The sequence below is a fragment of the Nymphalis io genome, chromosome 18 (genome assembly GCF_905147045.1).
Source record: "Nymphalis io chromosome 18, ilAglIoxx1.1, whole genome shotgun sequence".
In the NCBI taxonomy this organism is placed as follows: Eukaryota; Metazoa; Arthropoda; class Insecta; order Lepidoptera; family Nymphalidae; genus Nymphalis; species Nymphalis io.
This window is the reverse complement of record NC_065905.1, coordinates 8,890,176-8,911,207: the sequence shown is the minus strand read 5'-3', so window position 1 is coordinate 8,911,207 and position 21,032 is coordinate 8,890,176. Positions and strand designations below refer to the sequence as shown.

Sequence of the window (21,032 nt, the reverse complement as noted above, 5' to 3'; positions counted from 1 at the left end):
GACCTAAAGGTGACGGGTCTCGATGACTCCGTCACAAAAGAGAAGGTGGTGGCCGCAGTAGCACGTGCAGGGGACTGCTCCCTAGAGGAGGTTAGGTGTGGGGATATGCAACGTGGTCCCGGTTATATGGGGATGGTCCGGGTGACGTGCCCTCTTACAGCAGCGAAAAGGCTGTCCGAAGCTGGTCGCCTCCTGGTTAGGTCACTCCCTCCTGCCACGAGTGCGGCGCGCCTTCGGACACGGCGCGTCACACCGTGTTTGAGTGTGCTGCATGGGGGCCTCAGCGCCATTACCTGGCGGCCATTGTAGGCGGAGACCTCTCACTGCTGAGCGTGATAAACGTCATGATCGGTAGCGAGAGGGGCTGGAAGGAGATGGTCTCTTTCTGCGAAAACGTCATGTCGCAGAAGGAGGCCGCGGAGCGGGAGCGTGAGAACAGTGCTTCCGCTGACCCGCTTCGCCGAAGAAGACCGGGGAGAAGACGTCGGCGCTATGCAAGCCATCTCCTCCCGCCGTAAATGTCGCCGGGGACAGGGGGTGTCTGTAACCCGAGAACCCCTTAGAATTTGGAGGCCTGCAGAGGCGAGCCTACCGTCGGGACGTCACGGTAGTATGCGCAAGCGATCCCGTGGCGTCCCCCGAAAAGACGGTGTGGGTATCGCTGGTTTTTTGGTGGGTATTCCGGCGCCTTCAGCGGCGGCGAGCCCCACATACCCCCCCACTTCAAGTGGGGGAAACGCGTAAATGCGTTTTTCCAGCGAAAAAAAAAAGGGCGTCCTACACTACGTTTGCCTAAGCGTGGTCTCCACTCTAACACGTGTCGGCTCCATCGGCCATTAATGCGCCTGGAGACATGTCCAGCCCACTTCCACTTCAGCGAGCTAATTCTACGCGCGATGTCGGTGACTTTAGTTCTCTGGCGAATGGTCTCATTTCGGATTATATCTGCCAGAGAAACCCCAAGCATCGCACGTTCCATTGCTCGCTGAGCGACCCTAAATTTGTGGACCAGTCCTACGGTAAGTGTCCACGCTTCGGCAGCGTAAGTCATTACAGGTAGGACGCATTGATTGAAGACCCTGGTCTTAAGCGACTGTGGGATCGACGATTCAAAAATATGACGTAACCTCCCGAATGCCGCCCAGCCCAACCGTATTCTTCTTTTAGCCTCCTTCTCAAAGTTGTACCGGCCAAGTTATATAGTTTTGCCCAGGTAGATATATTCCTGCACAACATCAAGTGGAGAGCCATTTACGACCACTGGTCTCGGGGATACATGACGGTTTGCCACAATTTTGGTCTTTTCAATGTTCATCCCGAGACCTACTTGTCTTGAAGAAGCGCTCAAGCTGTTTAGCATCTCTTCCAAATCCTGCAGAGTCTCCGCCATGATGACAATGTCGTCGGCAAATCGCAGATGTGTAATGTGTTGGCCATTAATATTAATGCCGCGTCCGTACCAATCGAGCGTCTTGAAGACGTCCTCCAATGCATTGGTAAAGAGTTTCGGTGATATTACATCTCCCTGTCTTACCCCGCGATGCAATTGGATTGGTCTTGTGCTCTGATCTTGTACTTGGACGGTCATGGTTGCGGCTTCGTACAAACACTTCACCACCTAAACATACCGACAGTCAATTAGGCATCTCTGCATAGATTCCAGAACAGCCCAGGTCTCGATGGTATCGAAACCTTTTTCGTTAATACGAAATTATGCCTAGCGTTTGTGTAATCAAAATCTCTATGCCTAGCGTTTGTGATTACACAAACGCTAGGCATAGAGGCTGATTATATTCCTCAGTCTTCTGTATTATTTGCCTTAATGTATGTATGTGGTCTACGGTACTGAAGCCTTTTCGAAACCCAGCCTGTTCCATGGGTTGGAAGTCATCGAATTTTCGGGCAAGACGATTCGTGATTACCCTCGAAAAGAATTTGTAAACATGGCTTAAAAGTGAAATTAGGCGGTAGTTTTTCGAAAGAGCTTTATCCCCCTGCTTGAAAAACAGCACTACCACATTTCTGCTCCATGTCTTCGGTGTTATACCATTGTGGAGGACGGAATTAAAAATGTTTGCCAGCTCTCTTAGAACTGGTGAACTGACTTTGAGAAGCTCTGAGGCAATTCCGTCATCTACTGGAGCCTTGTTGTTTCCAAGTTGCCCGAGAGCAATCCTAATTTCGCCCAAATCGATGTCGGGAAGATCTTCCGATAGGTGGCGTGTTAGTCTGGCTCGTGGGTCATCCGCACTGTGTGACTCAGGTGGAGGTACTCATGATGAGTATAAATCGCCATAGTACTTTTCGACTTCAGCTAGAATCTCTGGTTTTGAGGCGACGGTTGTGCCTTGTATGGTTCTGAGTTTTGTCAGGTGACAACAGGAGGTATGTGACTTTGCAAGAACCTTTGAGCCCCTATTGAGTGCTGTAGCATCTTCAATATTCCGGGTATTCGCTCGTCTTGTGTCACGCCTTATTAGTTTTTTAACCTTCGTGTTAAGTGCCTGACACTCAAATGGCGTCATGTTCTGCTGTTCTCGTCTCCTCGTCATCTCGTTCAGAGTTTCACCTGAGAGCTTCGATTTACGTCCATTGCTCTTTTGTCGAAAGTAATTTTGGCCTACCTCGCGGATGACACGCACCAGACTATTGGTGACGTCGTCAATGCCCAGGCAGGGCATTGACGACGTCACCAATCGGTTTCCAACACGGCAAATCGGTTCTGTAGTTCCAGCTGGAAGCTTTAGTAACCAGCTTCGACCTGAGGCAGAGTTGGTCTAAGAGTCGACTTCATTAACCGCGATCGTTCTATTTTAATGTCAATATTCAGGGTGCCTCTTTTTTTTTATATGTCCGGGATGGCAAATGACTCTACTCCACCTGATGGTAAGTGGTAGTAGAGTCCAAATGCGACGACTGCCAGTACAGTCGGCAAGAATGTTCTGTACTAGCCGTCACCGCCTTGCCGGCCCGCAAGATGCCTCTTCACGCCTCGTTTGAAGGAACCCGGGTTGTAAGAGGAGGGGAACACGTGAGCTGGTAAGGAATTACATTTTTTGGTAGTGCGACAAAGAAAGGAGTTGCCAAATTTCTTTGTGCGCGATTGAATTGATGTCACAGTTAGGCGGTGACATCGAGAACCAGCTCGCGTGGACTTAAGAAGGAAGGGGGAAGCAGAGATTAGAGAGAATAATTCTTCAGAGCACTCGCCGTGATACAGTCGATAGAAAGCGCTCAGTGCTGCTATCTCGCGACGCAATTGTAAAGGTTCAAGGGTGTTTGTGACCTTTATGTCGCCAATAATGCGTACTGCACGTCGCTGCAACCGGTCCAAGGCCTCCAGTAGGTACTTAGCGGAGCCATCCCAAAGGTGCGAGCAATATTCAACGCAAGACCGTACCTGTGTTTTGTATAACAGGCACAGTTGTTGTGGCGTGAAAAAACGCCGCACCTTGTTCAGAACTCTGAGTTTCCGTGAAGCTATTTTTATAATAGCCTCGATGTAATCCCTTTTTTTTTTTATAGAATAGGAAGGCGGACGAGCATATGGGCCACCTGATGGTAAGTGGTCACCAACGCTCTTAGACATTGGCATTGTAAGAAATGTCAACCATCGCTTACATATCCAATGCGCCACCAACCTTGGGAACTAAGATTTTATGTCCCTTGTGCCTGTAATTACACTGGCTCACTCACCCTTCAAACCGGAACACAACAATATCAAGTATTGCTGTTTTGCGGTAGAATATCTGATGAGTGGGTGGTACCTACCCAGACGAGCTTGCACAAAGCCCTACCACCAGTATCCCTTGGACAGCATGGCGATTTTGCTTTGTATCATCAGCGGTGTGCCACAGAGGGAGGGATGAGGGTAAAATGGTGACTTTTTCGCTGTGAGAGCGCATACCTGTGTTTTTTTGGCATTAAACTCAACAAGATTATCAGAACCCCATTTGGCGATGAGCTCTAACGTCCTATCGAGTTCAATGACAAGATTCTCCCGCCTCTCCTCAGTTTCCGCCCGCCCAGCCACTGCGCGTCCGTGGTATCCACCATGCACTGTACCATCATCTGCATAGCAATGTATGTTCCCAAGGGAGAGCATATCATTGATATGCAAAATAAAGAGTGTGGCTGATAGCACAGATCCCTGGGGGACCCCAGCATTCACTACATAGAATTGTGAAGCGCAACTATCAACTAAAACACGAAGGCTACGCTTATGTAGGAAGCTGGCAACCCAGGTGCATAGCTGAGCAGGCAGACCATATGCCGGTAGCTTGGAGAGAAGACTTCTGTGCCAGACCCTGTCGAAAGCCTTGGAGATATCGAGCTTGACAGCCAACGATTCTCCATGCTTGTCGATAGCTTCACCCCAGAGGTGTGTTACGTACGCTAGAAGATCACCTGTGGACCGTTGCTTTCAGTGAGTCAATGTTAGATGCCCCGCTAATGCAGCCGTTGATCCACGCGCGATATGCCGCCTGCTTAGATGATACAGCGTCGGCACATTCACAAGTGAACCAACGGTAACGCGTACCCCTATTGATGAGATCTGAGCTAGGAATGTAGTATTCCATTCCTAACATGATCTCATCAGCAACAGCAGCGGCACTAGCTGTCGGGTCATTCCCACTGAAACAACGTTCCTTCCAAGGGACTGACGCATAGTAATCGCGCATACCGTCCCAATCTGCCGACTTATAGTGCCAAATGCGACGTTTGCATACCGCTGATGGCGGCATCTGGCCTGTGGCACTTTGGTAGATATAAGGCCGTGATCCGAAGAACCAAGTGGAGCTTGAACCATAACCTGATATTCCACCGGGTAAGAAGTCAGCAGAAGATCCAGTAGAGAAGGCGCTTGCCCATCAATATCTGGGATCCTGGTGGGCTGATCAACCGGTTGGGTCAAGTCGTGTGTGAGAGCAAAAGCATTAGCAGTTCTTCCAGCATGGTCAGTTTTTGAGGGCTTATAAATTAGTAAATCATCAAAATGATTTACCCAATTTATTATTTTAACAATCAAGTTAATTTTCACAATATATTATATTACTAGCGATTGATCCGCGGCTTCACCCGCGTCATAATCAAAAATCTAGTTAAACGGAATGAAAAAGCCAAAATATGTTAATTATGACACATATTAGCTATGATATGGTTGAAAAAGTAACATAGTTTCACAACGCACACAACCTTTTGTATTTATAATATTAGTGCGATAATTATTATTGTAGTAATTAAAGAAACCTTCTCCTCAAAAAAGGGAGAGGAGGCCTTAGCCCAGCAGTGGGACATTTACAGGCTGTTACTGTACTGTACTGTAATTAAAGAAAAATGGATTTATCGAATTATTGTAATGCCTCCTACTATATACTATACAGTAAACATTAACAGCCTGTGAATGTCCCACTGCTGGGCTAAAACCTTCTCTCTTTTTTTTGAGGAAAAGGTTTGGAGCTTATTCCAGTGTGTACTATGCATTCTCATCATGATATTCTCATTGCATTGTTGTCTGCGAGTTATGTTTAATAATTCGGTACGTAAATTTCGACACAATATAAAAGTGCAAATCAGATTATATACTTTTCAATCTGTCATAAAATTGTCGCGATAACTAAAGTAATTGACTCGCAAAATTTCTATCTAAAACTTTATTTCTTCAAAATTATATATATTGTCTAGTAAATAATTGCAATTGTTAGCACTCGCTAACATACAACACTCGGTAGCACAGAGTCTGGAAACATATAAATCAAGCGAGCCAATCGAATGTTCTAAAAGTTTGTTATGCTTCAAAAAGCTAATAAAATGAATTATTATCTTTTTTTTTTTATAGAATAGGAAGGCGGATGAGCATATGGGCCACCTGCTGGTAAGTGGTCACCAAACGGCCTTAGACATTGGCATTGTAAGAAATGTTAACCATCGCTTACATCACCAATGCGCCACCAACCTTGGGAACTAAGATGTTATGTCCCTTGTGCCTGTAATTACACTGGCTCACTCACCCTTCAAACCAGAACACAACAATACCAAATACTGCTGTTGCTTATGAGATCCGTCTTCATTTTTTTGAAGAAAAAACGTTTTTGATAGAAACTATTTTGAAGAAAAAACGTTTTTGATAGAAATGATACGACTATGTACACTTGCTATAGTTATCACGATAAATTTATGACTGATTAAAAATATATAATCTGTTTTGCACTTATATATTAAAATGTGTAATTTATGTACTGAATTATTTAACATTACTCGCAGACAAACAAAGGAATTAAAATTGACTTTTAAATTTTTGTACTATCCTTTGATTCATTTGAATCTTTATAAAAACTAGTGTTGTGTGCTTATTATTATTTTTGTATCAATTTAATTTATTACTGTATAACTGTTATTTATACTTATTCTACCCGTGCGAAGCCGCGGGGAAAAAATTAGTAGTTTATAAAAGAAACAATGAACAAGACACCGACAATCTTAGATGTTTGCCTGTTTCACGTTTTTATATTATAGATAAATATTTCTTAAGCCAGATGACATTTTTTTTTCTGGAACCAGTGTAAATACAGGCACAAGGGACGTAACATCTTAGTTCCCAATATTGGTGGCGCATTAGTATGATGTAAGGAATGGTTAATATTTCAAATAAAATTATAATTTTTAGGCATAAAATGAATTATGTTGATTGAGATTGCTTATATTTAATTATTTAACTAAATTAAAAAAAAAGGGTAGCTACAATAAGTATAGGCGTGGTATAGTTCCTACTAGAATTTGAACGCTCAACGCATCGCATTTTGTAGCATTTAATAGGTAGGCATAACGCTATTTCGTTATGAGATATTTTCTACCGTTTCTCTACTGTAAGCCGCGTAAAAGAACCTCGTTCCAAAAAAAAAATCATTAAATCTTTAAAACAAAATCTAAAATTTATATACCTCTTATTTAGATAATAAGGAAACAATAGAAAACTACGACAACATCAAATTATAAACCTCGGTAAGTACCTATGTTGAATGCTTAGTAAGTACGTAGCTACTTAGTTAAGAACCTAATTGAAAAAAACCATTTAGCAAAAAGAACAAAACTCATACGATGAGATAGTGCAACAATATTTCGCGGAACATAACCATTCCGAATGGGGCCGACCACGCGCCTGGGTCGCACGGCATGCTACCTCGTAGCGCCACCAAGCAGCTCCGCTATCACACCCTCCCCCCCGCACCGATAATTGCTCTTGATAATTATTTTGCTGCGGAGTTATTTTAAAACTGATTTCTTCTAAGATTTTCATTGAAATCAAATTATATAAGGGCCATTCTATTTGAAATTATATAGTGATAGCCTGTGAATGTCCCACTGCTGGGCTAAGGCCTCCTCTGACCTCTCCCTTTTTGAGGAGAGGGTTTGGAGCTTATTCCACTACGCTGCTCCAATGATGAATTATAATCATAAATTAAGGACATGAAAATTCATTGATGCCTGCCCGGGTTTGAACCCACAATCATCGGTTAAGATTCATGCATTCTTACCACTAGGCTATTTTGGCTTCTGGACAAATTTATATAAAATATATACAAAATTAGGTACTTGTGATAAATAACGTATGTATTTAGTCTCAACTGAAGCTCTTAAAAGGAATAAATTTTCCAACATTTTGTAACATTTTTCTGTATATAATAAAAAAAAGTACACTTCTTCTTATACAGTATTAACCACGACGTGGATGCCGGGGCCATCTGAGGTACAGCATCGTAGATCGAAAGACATGTATTTTGTTCAACCCATTTAGTCACTATAAAATTATTAAGTCTAACTACAGGCGTCTTTCATGCTTCAGGCAGGCTTTCATGTTTCTCATTTTAAAATCAAAGTTTTCCATATAACCATTTATCCTTTACCTATATTTACGTGCGAGCAAAACCGCAGGTAATAGCTTGTTTAATATAAAGAATCGAAAAACAAATAAAAATGTGTATTACCCATATCGTTATATTTTTTTAAATCCTTAATATGTGCAGTTTTTTTTAAAAGCTATTACACTAACATATGAAAATACATTACAAACAAATACAGACAGAGGTTTACGAGACTAATGATAACTCAATGCTATAGGCAACAACAATTCAATTATCGCGCTTTTCATATACGCGTGGGCGCATTTAACCGAATTGTGTCCAGCCTAAGGTAAACCCTATTAAATAAGATTGATCATATAGATCTGAGTTCAACATACATTGAAATTTTTAATTTGAATTAGTAAATTTCTGAAAAAGTCCATTATTTATCTTGATTTGGTTCCTATAAACTTTCAATCTACTGGTGGTAGGGCTTTGTGCAAGCTCGTCTGGGTAGGTACCACCCACTCATCAGATATTCTACCGCAAAACAGCAATACTTGATATTGTTGTGTTCCGGTTTGAAGAGTGAGTGAGCCAGTGTAATTACAGGCACAAGGGACATAACATCTTTTTTTCACTTTTCGCCTACAAAACTTCACAACATTTGTAACAAATAAATGTTTTTTCAGTTTAAAGTGGGTAGAATTTAAAGGAACCACTTGTTTATTTAATTTTACCCACTTTAAACTGATAAAGAATATTTTTGAATACGGAACAAATAAAGAACGTCTATTAATCTGACGGATGACGAATTAGGAATGAATGAATTTAATGAATATGATCATTTACTTATTAACTTTACATGTTATATATTTTATGCGTGTAGTATTTTATGTAGTTTTAAATGATATGAAATTTTATTAACAAATTTTACTGCTACTACTGCACTGATATCTGACTTATAAATTAATTAAAACTTATTACTCACTATGACAAAAATATTTAAAACGAATTAGACTAGAGATTGAAAGAATAATTCGAGGATATTATACTGGTTTTTTGAAACAGGTCTATAATAACTAAGATCACTTTTGTATCAGGTTTTAAGACAAGGTGTCTATGTTAAAATTTTAATAAATTCCAATAAATTAGGAGATAAACTAATTTCTTACAGTCTTTACTATAAACATTTATTACACTACTATTTTAAAAATGTCAAATCAAATATACAGCGCATTGTACAGATTGGTCATGACCTTGTTTCGCATCCTAGGGGCTCCCGTAGCTTCTGGCGTCTGTCCAAGTCTGTGCAAAACAATTTCTGCCAACCTTCGCTGCCACCGCTCAGAAATCCGGATTGATCGTTAGCTCACAGTCCGCAAGAGCAAGCTAATCTCCAGGCTAAACTCTTTGCCGATAATTCCATCATCGATGATTGTAGTGCGCTACCACCTACAATACCTTCATGTGGCCATACGATTTCTGACATCAAAATCAGGCAACGTGATGTGCGTGCGGAGCTGCACTCACTTGATGTACGGAAAGCTAGCGGTACTGATGGAATACCAGCCATAGTGCTGAAGAAGTGCGCAGCGGAGCTGTCTCCTGTGTTAACACGCCTGTTCCAACTTTCTCTCTCTTCGGGATGTGTGCCGGAGGCTTGGAGAAGAGCTAATGTGCAAGCGGTTCCCAAAAAAGGGGATCGGTCTGACCCGGCAAATTATCGGCCAATAACTATCACCTCAGTACTTCTTAAGGTGATGGAACGGATTTTAAAGAACCAACTGATCCATTACCTAGAAGATCACTGTCTAATTAATGATCGTCAGTACGGGTTTCGACCAAAACGGTCCACATGTGATCTTCTAGCGTACGTAGCACACCTCTGGGGTGAAGCTATCGACAAGCATGGAGAATCGTTGGCTGTCAGCCTCGATATCTCCAAGGCTTTCGACAGGGTCTGGCACAAAAGTTTTCTCTCCAAGCTGCCGGCATTTGGTCTGCCTGCTCAGCTATGCACCTAGATTGCCAGCTTCCTACACAAGCGTAGCCTTCATGTTTTAGTTGATGGTTGCGCTTCACAATTCTATGTAGTGAATGCTGGGGTCCCCCAGGGATCTGTGCTATCTCCCACACTCTTTCTTTTGCATATCAATGATATGCTCTCTCTTGGGAACATACATTGCTATGCAGACGATAGTACAGTGCATGGTGGATACCACGGACGCGCAGTGGCTGGGCGGGCGGAAATTGAGGAAAGGCGGAAGGATCTTGTCATTGAACTCGAAAGGACATTAGAGCTCATCGCCAAATGGGGCTCTGATAATCTTGTTGAGTTTAATGCCAAGAAAACACAAGTATGCGCTCTCACAGCGAAAAAGTCATCATTTTCCCCTCTTCCCTCCCTCTGTGGTACTCCGCTGGTGATACAAAGCAAAATCGCCATGCTGGGCATTGATGTTCGCTGCAACCTTAGTTCAAGGGATTACATCGAGGCTGTTATAAAAACAGCTTCACGGAAACTCGGAGTTCTGAACAAGGTGCGGCGTTTTTTCACGCCACAACAACTGTGCCTGCTGTACAAAAAACAGGTACGGTCTTGCGTGGAATATTGCTCGCACCTTTGGGATGGCTCCGCTAAGTACCTACTGGAGGCCTTGGACCGGTTGCAGCGACGTGCCGTACGCATTATTGGCGACGTAAAGGTCACAAGCACCTTTGAACCTTTACAATTGCGTCGCGAGATAGCAGCACTGAGCGCTTTCTATCGACTGTATCACGGCGAGTGCTCTGAGAAATTATTCTCTCTAATTCCTGCTTCCCCCTTCCTTCTTAAGTCCACGCAAGATGGTTCTCGATGTCACCGCCTAACTGTGACATCAATTCCATCGCGAACAAAGAAATTGGCAACTCCTTTCTTTGTCGCACTTCCAAAAAATTGGAATTCCTTACCAGCTCACGTGTTCCCCTCCTCTTAAAACCCGGGTTCCTTCAAACGAGGCGTGAAGAGGCATCTTGCGGGCCGGCAAGGCGAAGGCGGCTAGTGCAGAACGTTTTTCTCGTCTGTACTGGCCGTCGTCGCGTTTGGACTCTACTACCACTTACCATCAGATGGAGTAGAGTCATTTGCCCTCCCGACGAATATAAAAAAAATACAAATAAATTAGCTCAAATATACAGTACTTGTAAAACATTCGAAATTTAATTTCAAAACCACCAGAGAAAACTCATGTTTCATCTTCACTCTTTCATATTTTAAAAGATGACGTAGCTAAATATACCTTTCAAGTAGAATTACTTAAGAGCAACGTTTAAAATTTTACTATCCAATTTTAGTTTCTACGTCAAACAGGTTAAAGTCGCTATTGTTGTACATGATGTTTGCGTAATGTACCAAATATTTGAAATGGTAGGACCATTCAATATACGCTGAGGTGGCAGTTAGCTCGCCTGTTTCTACACTCACGTAAATAGATTGGAGTAATTTACTCGCTACCTTTCCACGCTCCCCCTGGTTAGCTTGCCCTTACTATTGTTTACATAAAAATATAATAATTTTTACTGTTATAAAATTGTTGGATTTTCACCAACTATAAGTTAAAACAAAATGTGACCAATACAGGATACCCAGCGGTATGGTTACAAGGAGAATTTATAATTAAAGAAAACCAATTATTAAATATGGATTAAAATAAATAAAAAACATTTGGTTTTGAGTTTCGTTTATAAAATAAATATATAATAATTTATTTCGTGTATTTTGTCGGTCTCTATACAGGCGCGACAATAGACGTTTCACATAAAACTGACTTAACATCTAATCTTCTATCAATAGGTCTGCCTCAGTTAGTTTTAATCTAGTGGCTGGTTAAGGCAGCAGATCCCAATATTATGCAATCAAACCATAGGACGAGGCATTAATATAATTTGTGTAATTTCTGGAGTATGGAATATGACAGTGTTTATACTCCTCGGCCTCAGAAAGCATGTAAAGTCGTTGGAGTTGCATTACAACACACTCTGGTCTGGTCTGGCTCAGTATAATAAGATTAAGGGAATAGTTCACATAAGTATTTATTATACTTATTAAAAAAAAAAACAAGAAAAACCGACGAAATACTCTCAAAGAGCTACGAGTACTTGTGTTTTTCTTATAAAATTGTTAGCGAGTAATACGAGACTATTAATATATTTATTTTACATGAAAAGTTACCAGCAGAGATCAGGTTGATGTTTTGTGTGAAAACGGCGGAGTTATGTGATAACAAACATAAAATAATACAACTGAATGATGAATCTCATTATTTTTTTTTAGGTCTGTTAAGAATTTGATGTCTAGGCTGTTGACCGTTGAAGAGTTTCTTTGTCTAGCACTGAAACAACATGTAAATTTTTAAATCCATATGATAATGATCCATAAGCGGAAGTGCTCCTAATTCATCATGCAAGATTTGATCAAAATAAATTATAAAAATGACACGTTGAATAAGAGCTAGTAATAAAAATAATTATAATATCACGAACCGATGGTAACAGATAGCTCTGAAAGGGCGCTCTGAATTGAAGCTGAAACGGTCGTAGGTTACGTAGAAGCATCGTTAGCGTGCCTGACTTTACGCATGGTTTCTTAAAAGCAAACACTCCACAGTTTTTATGTACCTTTAATAACATGTGTATGATACTAAAAACGTATGGTAGAGAATAGTTGTAACCATTTATTTTAAAATAAAATTAAAACAACGATATTTAATTTTGAATAGATATCTGTAAAGCGAAAGTTAGCTAATAAATAAAGCCTTATAATAAAGTAAAAATTTAAGTATGTGATTGATAGTTATAATAAATATATTTACGCAGTTTTTTACAGAGCAAACTTTCTTAACTAAAGGTTTCAGAGACATACAGTCTCATTTCCCAGATTTTATGTACCATATGCCTGTAGTACACTGGCTCAGTCATCCTTTAAACCGGAACATAACAACACCAAGTACTTTTTTTTTATATATTAGCCGGGAAGGCAAACTGTTTGCTACTGTTTTGCAGTAAAATATCTGATAAGTTATCGGTGTCAAGTTGACTTGAACGTAAATTAATCTCAAGTTCACTAAGATATGTGAATCAAAGCAGCTTGAACCTACTTGAAATAAATATTATTTGATGACTAGGTGATTACCTACTTAACTTAGTCATCAAATTAGGTTAAAATATTAACCTATGTCCATCCTTGGGGTTCAATATTGCTTCATTTCAAATTTCATCTAAATCTATAATCTTTATCAATAAAACCTTCCTCAAATTATTTTCAAAAAACTATTTTTTGTCTACAAACATGAAAAAATTAATAAATTATACTTGTATATAATGTTAATTTAAATTGTATTCAAATTATTTTCTTGTTTAATTTATATTTTATTAAATCAAGTATGCGTAAATAATTGTTTCTTGCGAGTTTGTTTACCACAAATATTTGAATAGAATGGATGATGGTGAACCTAATGTATACCGACCCAATCAATGGATATGGAATACACTACATAAAAACAGTTTCGTTAATAAAAAAATAAATTATGACGACGAAGTATACAGTACAGGTAGTATACCCACAAGCATAACGCCATAAGAGAGCGTCATGCCGTTTGCTGTCATAGCATATGAGTCGGTCTTGCCACCATGGCGCACCAATAGATGTTTTTCACATTAAATAATTATTAAATGAAATATATTTTTTAATTATTTCATATTTTACAGACAATATTTATAAAGCATTTTTAATAAATCCCATATAATATAAGACGTACTGTCTCTTTTCTAAATGTCTGCGTGGCTGGCTTTATGTCTGCAATTAATATATTATTGTAAAATTCCTTTAATACTATATTGGTTTTGCCAATTAATAAATTTAAATCACATGTGTAGACGACTTTGATTATTAAGTTGTAGTACTCAATAGAGGATTATATAGATAGAAAAAAAGTATGGAGTTAGTATTCATTGATTTCCATGCAGGATAAATAATAATTTAATTGCATTTAATTATCTATATAACTTGATTGTCGAAAAAGAGTAATAACTGAGAGAGAGCTGATTCTTGCCTATTCTTCTCTACACGGTCATTTTTTTATAGAATACGAAGGCGAACGAGCATTTCGGCCACCTGATGGTAAGTGGTCACAAACGCCCATAGACATTGGCATTGTAAGAAATATTAACCATCGCTTTCATTACTAATGCGCCACCAACCTTGGGAACTAAGACATTATGTCCCTTGTGCCTGTAATTACTCACTTTTTTTATACTAGATCACTTTTTGTATAGAATAGGTAAGTGGTCACCAACGGTCATAGACATTGGCATTTTAGGAAATGTTAAGCATTGTTTACATCGCCAATGCGCCACCAACCTTGGGAACTAAGATGTGATATCCATTTTGCCTATAATTACACTGGCTCACTCACCCTTCAAACCGCAACACAACAATACCAAGTACTGTTGTTTTGCGGTAGAATATCTGATGAGTGGGTGGTACCTACCCAGACGAGCTTGCACAAAGCTACCACCAAAATAAATAAATCAATCAACAGCCAATCGTTGTCCACTGCTGAACATAGACCTCTTCCAAGGTGCGCCAAAGCTCCCTGTCCTCCGCCTTCCGCATCCAGTTGGTGCCCGCCACCTTCTTAAGGTCGTCGGTCCACCTGGCTGGAGGGCGCCCTACGCTGCGCTTGCCAATTCGCGGTCTTCACTCTAGAACTCGTCTGCTCCAACGGCCATCGGTCCTACGACATACGTGACCAGCCCACTGCCACTTCAGCCTGCTAATTTTGCAAGCTATGTCGGTGACTCCGGTTCTTTTTCGCATAATCTCATTTCTGATCTTATCCTTCAAAGATACTCCGAGCATAGCTCGCTACATAGCACGCTGAGCGACTTTGAATTTGTGGACTAGTCCCGCAGTTAGTGTCCACGTTTCGGCACCGTATGTCATGGCAGGTAAGACGCATTGGTTGAAGACTTTCGTCTTCAAACATTGCGGTATAGACCACTTGAGGACTTGACGAAGGTTGCCAAAGCTACCACTAGTAAAGTGTTATTTAAGTAAGTAGTTTCCAATTTAACTTAATCTTGTAAACAATTCGCAAGAACCTTCTTGAATAAAATTTATTTGAATTGATTGATGATTTGCATAAATTGACTTTATTTTACTCTCTTTGCCAAGCAGTTTTTTTTATAAAATTCATTTGTTTGTGGTCTATAAAGCTTGAATAAAATATATTTTTCGCAACATAGATTGTATAGGATTGTTGATTTTTGGCTGAGTGAGACAGCTTTTATAAAAACTCGATCAACTTTTATTATACCAATTATGACGTCACAAAAACCACTTCCACGGTATTCTCTACCGCTTTCTTTAACGATATTATTTACTTTATTTACTAGGGGAGGTGCTATTTGCAAGCCGTTGGGTAGGTAACATAACATATTCCACCGTCATCTTCACCGGTGTTTCCAATACGTCGTCGCTGTCGTCGGTTAAAGTCAAAAAAATTTCGTGTGATCTGATATTGCAACCACTGCATAGGGTACGCTATCGTGTATGCAATTGTAGCTTTGTAGACGCATATTTGATGAGGATGACCGTCTCGTAATTTAGTCCCTGTGCCTCGTGTTTTGTGAGGGTGATGGATCTTTCTGCATTACTGATCTTAGGGTACGTCAACTTTTGGGCCTGTAGATTCTTTTTCTGCCTGGGTATAATGTCAAGTACAGTGTCTTACATTCCGTAATTATGGAAGAATAAAATTTAATGGTTTTTTATTGTTGAAATCACTCTCACTTCTTGTCCAACTGATTGAACACTTAACTATAGATGAATAAAAGGTTCTAAGTTTTCTTTAATTTATTATTTGTGTGTGACGTAACGTTCAAGGAATGAAATATTAAAAATAGCTTGTATGTGACGAATTAAAATCTGCATGGCCATTAATAAATAAAAATTAAATATTTGAATTAATATTTATGTAAAATTATATTAATTTGACGTAGGGCAGAAATTTACAAGTCAAATTTAGGTAATATTTGACCCGAACGGTTACATTGTTTTCTAATTAATTTTTCTTAATTATGTTAATTTTTTTCTTTCCTTTTAAATAAATAAAGAGGACGAATTATAAATATATCATTCAGAAGCTTAACCGCCGCTGTAACTAAAGGTGTGTTTCACTTTTAATTTTTTAATAATAATTTAAAAAATTATATATTGTTATAATATTAATAAACTTGTTAAATATACATAATATAATGAATATATTTTTTAACTAGATGGCACCTACATTCGTCTCAGAAGACAGGCTGACGTCGGGCCACCGACTGTCGCATCCGGAACCTGGAGATGAAGTCCTCATCACCGGCATCTCTGGAAGCTTCCCTGATTCGGATTCTGTAGAACACTTGCAAGAAAATTTGTTTAATAAGGTATCGTTTTCTATTCTAACTTCTTCTACTAAAGAATTTTTAGAAACGACATATTACCGCACATATAAAAAATATCGTACAATATAAAATTTCTTATCAAATTTTACAAAAATAGATTGATATGATTTTCATTGTTCTTAGGTGGACCTCATATCAGGGGACAGTCGTCGTTGGAAGATGAATCATCCTGAGATCCCGCAGCGTACCGGGAAAATCAACAATATTAACAAATTTGACGCCTCCTTCTTTAACGTGCGTTTTAAGCAGGCACACACTATAGATCCAATGTGTAGAGTCCTTATGGAGAAAACATATGAAGCTATTATAGACGCAGGTAAATTTATATTTTTTTCCAAAATATTATAATAGGACTCAGTGTAAGCCCGGCTGGATAGGCACCATCCACTTATCTACCGCCAAACAGCAATATTTATTATTGTTGTATGAGAGCTGATTGACTGCATGCACACAGAGCATAACATCTAAGTTCCTGAGCTTGGTGGTGGTGGTTATATTTTTTACAGTGCCTATGTCTATAAGCGACGATCACGTGCTGGAATAATTGATACTGCTTATAGACCATCGATCGAATCGAGGCCATTACAGTCAATAAGTTTGAGAAAATCGAATTGTACTGCGCTTAGTGGTAGATCGTGTCATAATACTAATGCTTATGAACATTCATATTAACTTAGATTCTTCGTTTACTCTCTAAATTGATTGCAATATTTCTCTATTCTAGCAAAAAAAAAAAGTTTATTAATATAAATCATTATGTTTAATATATTTCTATGATATTCATGTGAAATTATTGCTCATAATTAAGTGAACGCAACTATCCATGATAATTTAATTATAATTATTCCCGTTTGACATATATGTTATAAATAGTCGCGCTATTAATTTATGGGATAAAATATAATCGAATGGAATTTCTAACATGTTTATTCGATTTATTTAATTAGTTGGGAGCCGAGTAGGCTAATTGGGATTGTGTTTATAATTCATCTCGTACTCGGGGCTGAGAAAAACATCGTGCCCAGCATGTGTCGGATGAAAATTCTCCACATATGTATATATAATCCACTAACCCCTAAATTACCCAATAAAAAAGCATTGTTAGCCATTTCGATTTAAATTGGTTTTTATACTGTTATATAATCAAGTAAGTTAACTGTTGCAATAGTTAGATATTTTAAAATTTTATGGAAATTCAAAGTTAATTATTAAAGTTAGATAATATTTCGGATACAGGTTCGAAGTGATATTTTTTTTTATATTAATCCAAATTATTAAAATGTATTACAATGTAGGTGATATTTATATTATTTTGATACTTATATTATAAATGTGAAGGTAGCTCGGTCTTTCTGTCTTTTACCTTTTATCAGCTAAACCACAGAACTGTTTTAGCCTGCTTGAACCACGCAAGGACGTAGGCTACTTTTTATACCTAACGTTTAACTCCCCCCTCACTAATACGCGGGCGAAAACTAGTTTTATATAAATTAAACACTTATGGAGATTCAAACATCGGTTTCTTTTATCAGGTTTCAATCCAAAGGAACTGCGTAACACCAAGACAGGTGTCTTTATCGGTGCTTGCTTCTCAGAATGTGAGAAGACATGGTTCTACGATAAAATGCACGTCAATGCGTTCGCTATTACTGGGTAAGTTGGTATAATTTTTAACTGATTGTTGAGAACGCTGGCTTACAATAAAATTGGTTCAAAATAAGAAGTGATTTATTTGCAAAGCGCAACAGTAACTCTTAAGAACTACAAAATTTAGAGATGTGTTTGCCGGCGGTTTTAAGCTTAAGAGCGCGCCTAAAGCGAGCAAAAGTACAGATTTCATACGCGCGTCCTTTGTACGACTTTCTAGACGCGCGATCTCGTTTCTATTTTCATTTTTTGTCTAAAACGATCGGTCGATTTTGTATTTTTTATTTACACATATTCTACAAATTATTCTGAAGAATACGTTCTAGCTCTTTTACTTTTACTTAAATATCATAATTAATAATAATAATTATTATTTATTTATTCGAGTAACAAGACTCATATACAAAATTACAAAAAATAAAATAAAATAAACACTACTATCTATACTTATACAATTTACTGGTCCAGCCGAAGCTTTACAACAGCGGTTTATAAATATACAGTCTAGTCTCGCACCCTGTGAACCAAGGATGACACACACCTTTTTAGAAATTGTGAAAAAAAAACCGTAGTCTGTACGAATCAATACCACATCGCCTGATTTAAGAAACAACTAGATGTTTGAAGTATGAGCGATGTGCAATAGGAGATGTTGTTTTTCACGTAAAACAAATTTAGTAAGCGTCAAAAGTTATCAATATAAAAATACAGCTATAGGGTTTTATAAAGAAACTCGAGAGGCAACCCTCGTTTATTTGTAAATATGTTCACTATCCAGTTTTTGTCTTAATAACCTACAGCATTACGAGTATAAATCAAAGAAATGTAAAAATTAGAGGACATTTCATGATTTTTTTCTATCGAGAAAATTTATTTATTTGATGTGTTTGATCTAATACAATTCTTGAAAATATATTATATATATAGTTATACATATAATATTTTATTTTTACTTTGAATTGGATTTACCAATGCAAAAACATACAAAAGAATAGCAATTCTGCTTTAAACCTTTAATAAAGGGGTTATGCTTTTTTTTGCATTGTGAATCTTACGATACAAGGACCATATAAAAATAGGTCGAGGTCAACTCAGCCTATTTTAATTTACATGTCCAGTGGTCATCGAACTTTCTCGAACTAGCAACATTTGAGTTAAATTTTAGGTTTTATTTAATTGATCGAAAGAATAAAGACTGGTTATGCGTTTATACAAAATGCCTATCGAGGGCTGTACTAAGAATTTATAAGTCATTACGTTCGTAAAATTGTTTTAAATAGGTTTGTCTAAAATATAAGCAACTAAAATTACTATTTCCTTTTTTAATACTCTTGTTAATTTAAATTCTTTTAAATACTCACTAACCTCAAAGTATATGAATGAGTCATTATGACGTTGGATCAAATAATTGAATAATTGAATGAAATATGGAAAAGCACAAACCATTAACATATTTATTATTATTAATTTGACGAGTCGGTTGGCGTAGTTGGTGGATGCTTGCCTTTCATGCCAGAGGTTGTGAGTTCAATTCCCACCCAGGACAGATATTGTGCATTCATGTGTGTGCATGAACATGTCTGTTTTTCCCGAGTCTGGGTGTAATTATCAATATAAATAGTAACAGCCTGTAAATGTCCCACTGCTGGGCTAAGGCCTCCTCTCCCTATTTGAGGAGATGGTTTGGAGCTTATTCCACCACGCTGCTCCAATGCGGGTTGGTGGAATACATATGTGGCAGAATTTCGATGAAATTAGACACATGCAGGTTTCCTCACGATGTTTTCCTTCACCGAAAAGCACGAGATGAATTATAAACAGAAATTAAGCACATGAAAATTCAGAGGTGCTTGCCCGGGTTTGAACCCACGTTCATCGGTTAAGATTCACGCGTTCTTACCACTGGGCCATCTCGACTTCGAATATAAATATGTATTTACAAAAGAAAAATAGTATATGTAGTATATTAGTTGTCTGGTTTTAATAGTACAAGCTCTGTACAAGCTTAATTTGGGATTAGATGTCCGTGTGTGCAAAATGTCCTAGGATATTATTATTATTATTGTTTATACTTAATTATAAAATTTAAATCTTTTAATAATTATTACAAAATATTGAGCCAAACAGTTACTAGAACGAGAACATATCGCTCACAATAAAATTAATCTATGTCTAATACAGTTTTCATTATTATCCTTAATAATTTTAGGTTATTGTTTTTTTAAATATTATATTTGGTAGGCGCAATTCGGGCACCCGATGGTAAGTGGTCATCATTGGCACTGTCAAAGCCCATATCTAAGATTGATCTAATTTTTTTTTATTAGATATATATGACACTTATGACACCGCTTCCATTAAAAGATTAATTGATAATAAAGACTAATCGGAGATATTGACTTTACGGAAGTTTGCTCGAAATATTAACCGTCCCTTACATCGTCAATACGCCGCCAACCATGAGAACTAAGAAGTTGTGGTTTTAATTATACTGGGTCACTCACCCTTCAAACTGAAACAATACAATACTGAGTATAAAAGTTTAACGGCAGAATAATAGACATGTGGTATCTCCCCAGACACTATGCAAATTATGCAAATTTTGATTATGTATAAATTTTTAGCTGTTCCCGATCCATGTTAGCCAACCGTATCTCCCACTGGCTTGGAGTAACTGGTCCTTCCTACACTGTGGATACAGCTTGCTCCAGTTCTCTGTACGCCATGGAACACGCATTCAGAGCCATACGTGATGGCCTCTGTGACGCAGCCATTGTTGGTGGAACGAACTTGTGTCTTCATCCTAACGTATCTTGGCATTTCTTCAAGTAAGAAACTTAATGGTCAATTCTGAATCATTTCTCAAACTCTTAGTTAATTTTGATTTCATGATTTTAAATTTAATTTATTTTTTCTTAGATTTTATTTCTAGACATAATTTGATAAATCTACGTTAGGTTTAATTTAATACAACTTGTACTTTAGACAAAACCTTTCCAAATTTATATTTAAAAAACCGAATTAAATAAGTGATTTAAAATCTAGAAAGCA

At 38.3% G+C, this 21,032-nt stretch overlaps 1 protein-coding gene across 1 annotated transcript in view; it reads left to right on the top strand.

Annotated features, from left to right (window-relative positions):
• Positions 1–16,163: 16,163 nt before the first annotated feature.
• Positions 16,164–21,032, top strand: part of LOC126775410 (fatty acid synthase-like) — a 34,095-nt gene continuing 29,226 nt past the window's right edge. Inside the window, exons 1-4 of the mRNA XM_050497303.1 lie at positions 16,164–16,316; positions 16,458–16,650; positions 17,867–17,987; positions 20,606–20,809. Coding sequence (XP_050353260.1) covers positions 16,164–16,316; positions 16,458–16,650; positions 17,867–17,987; positions 20,606–20,809 — 671 coding nt within the window. The remainder of the gene's footprint in view (positions 16,317–16,457; positions 16,651–17,866; positions 17,988–20,605; positions 20,810–21,032) is intronic.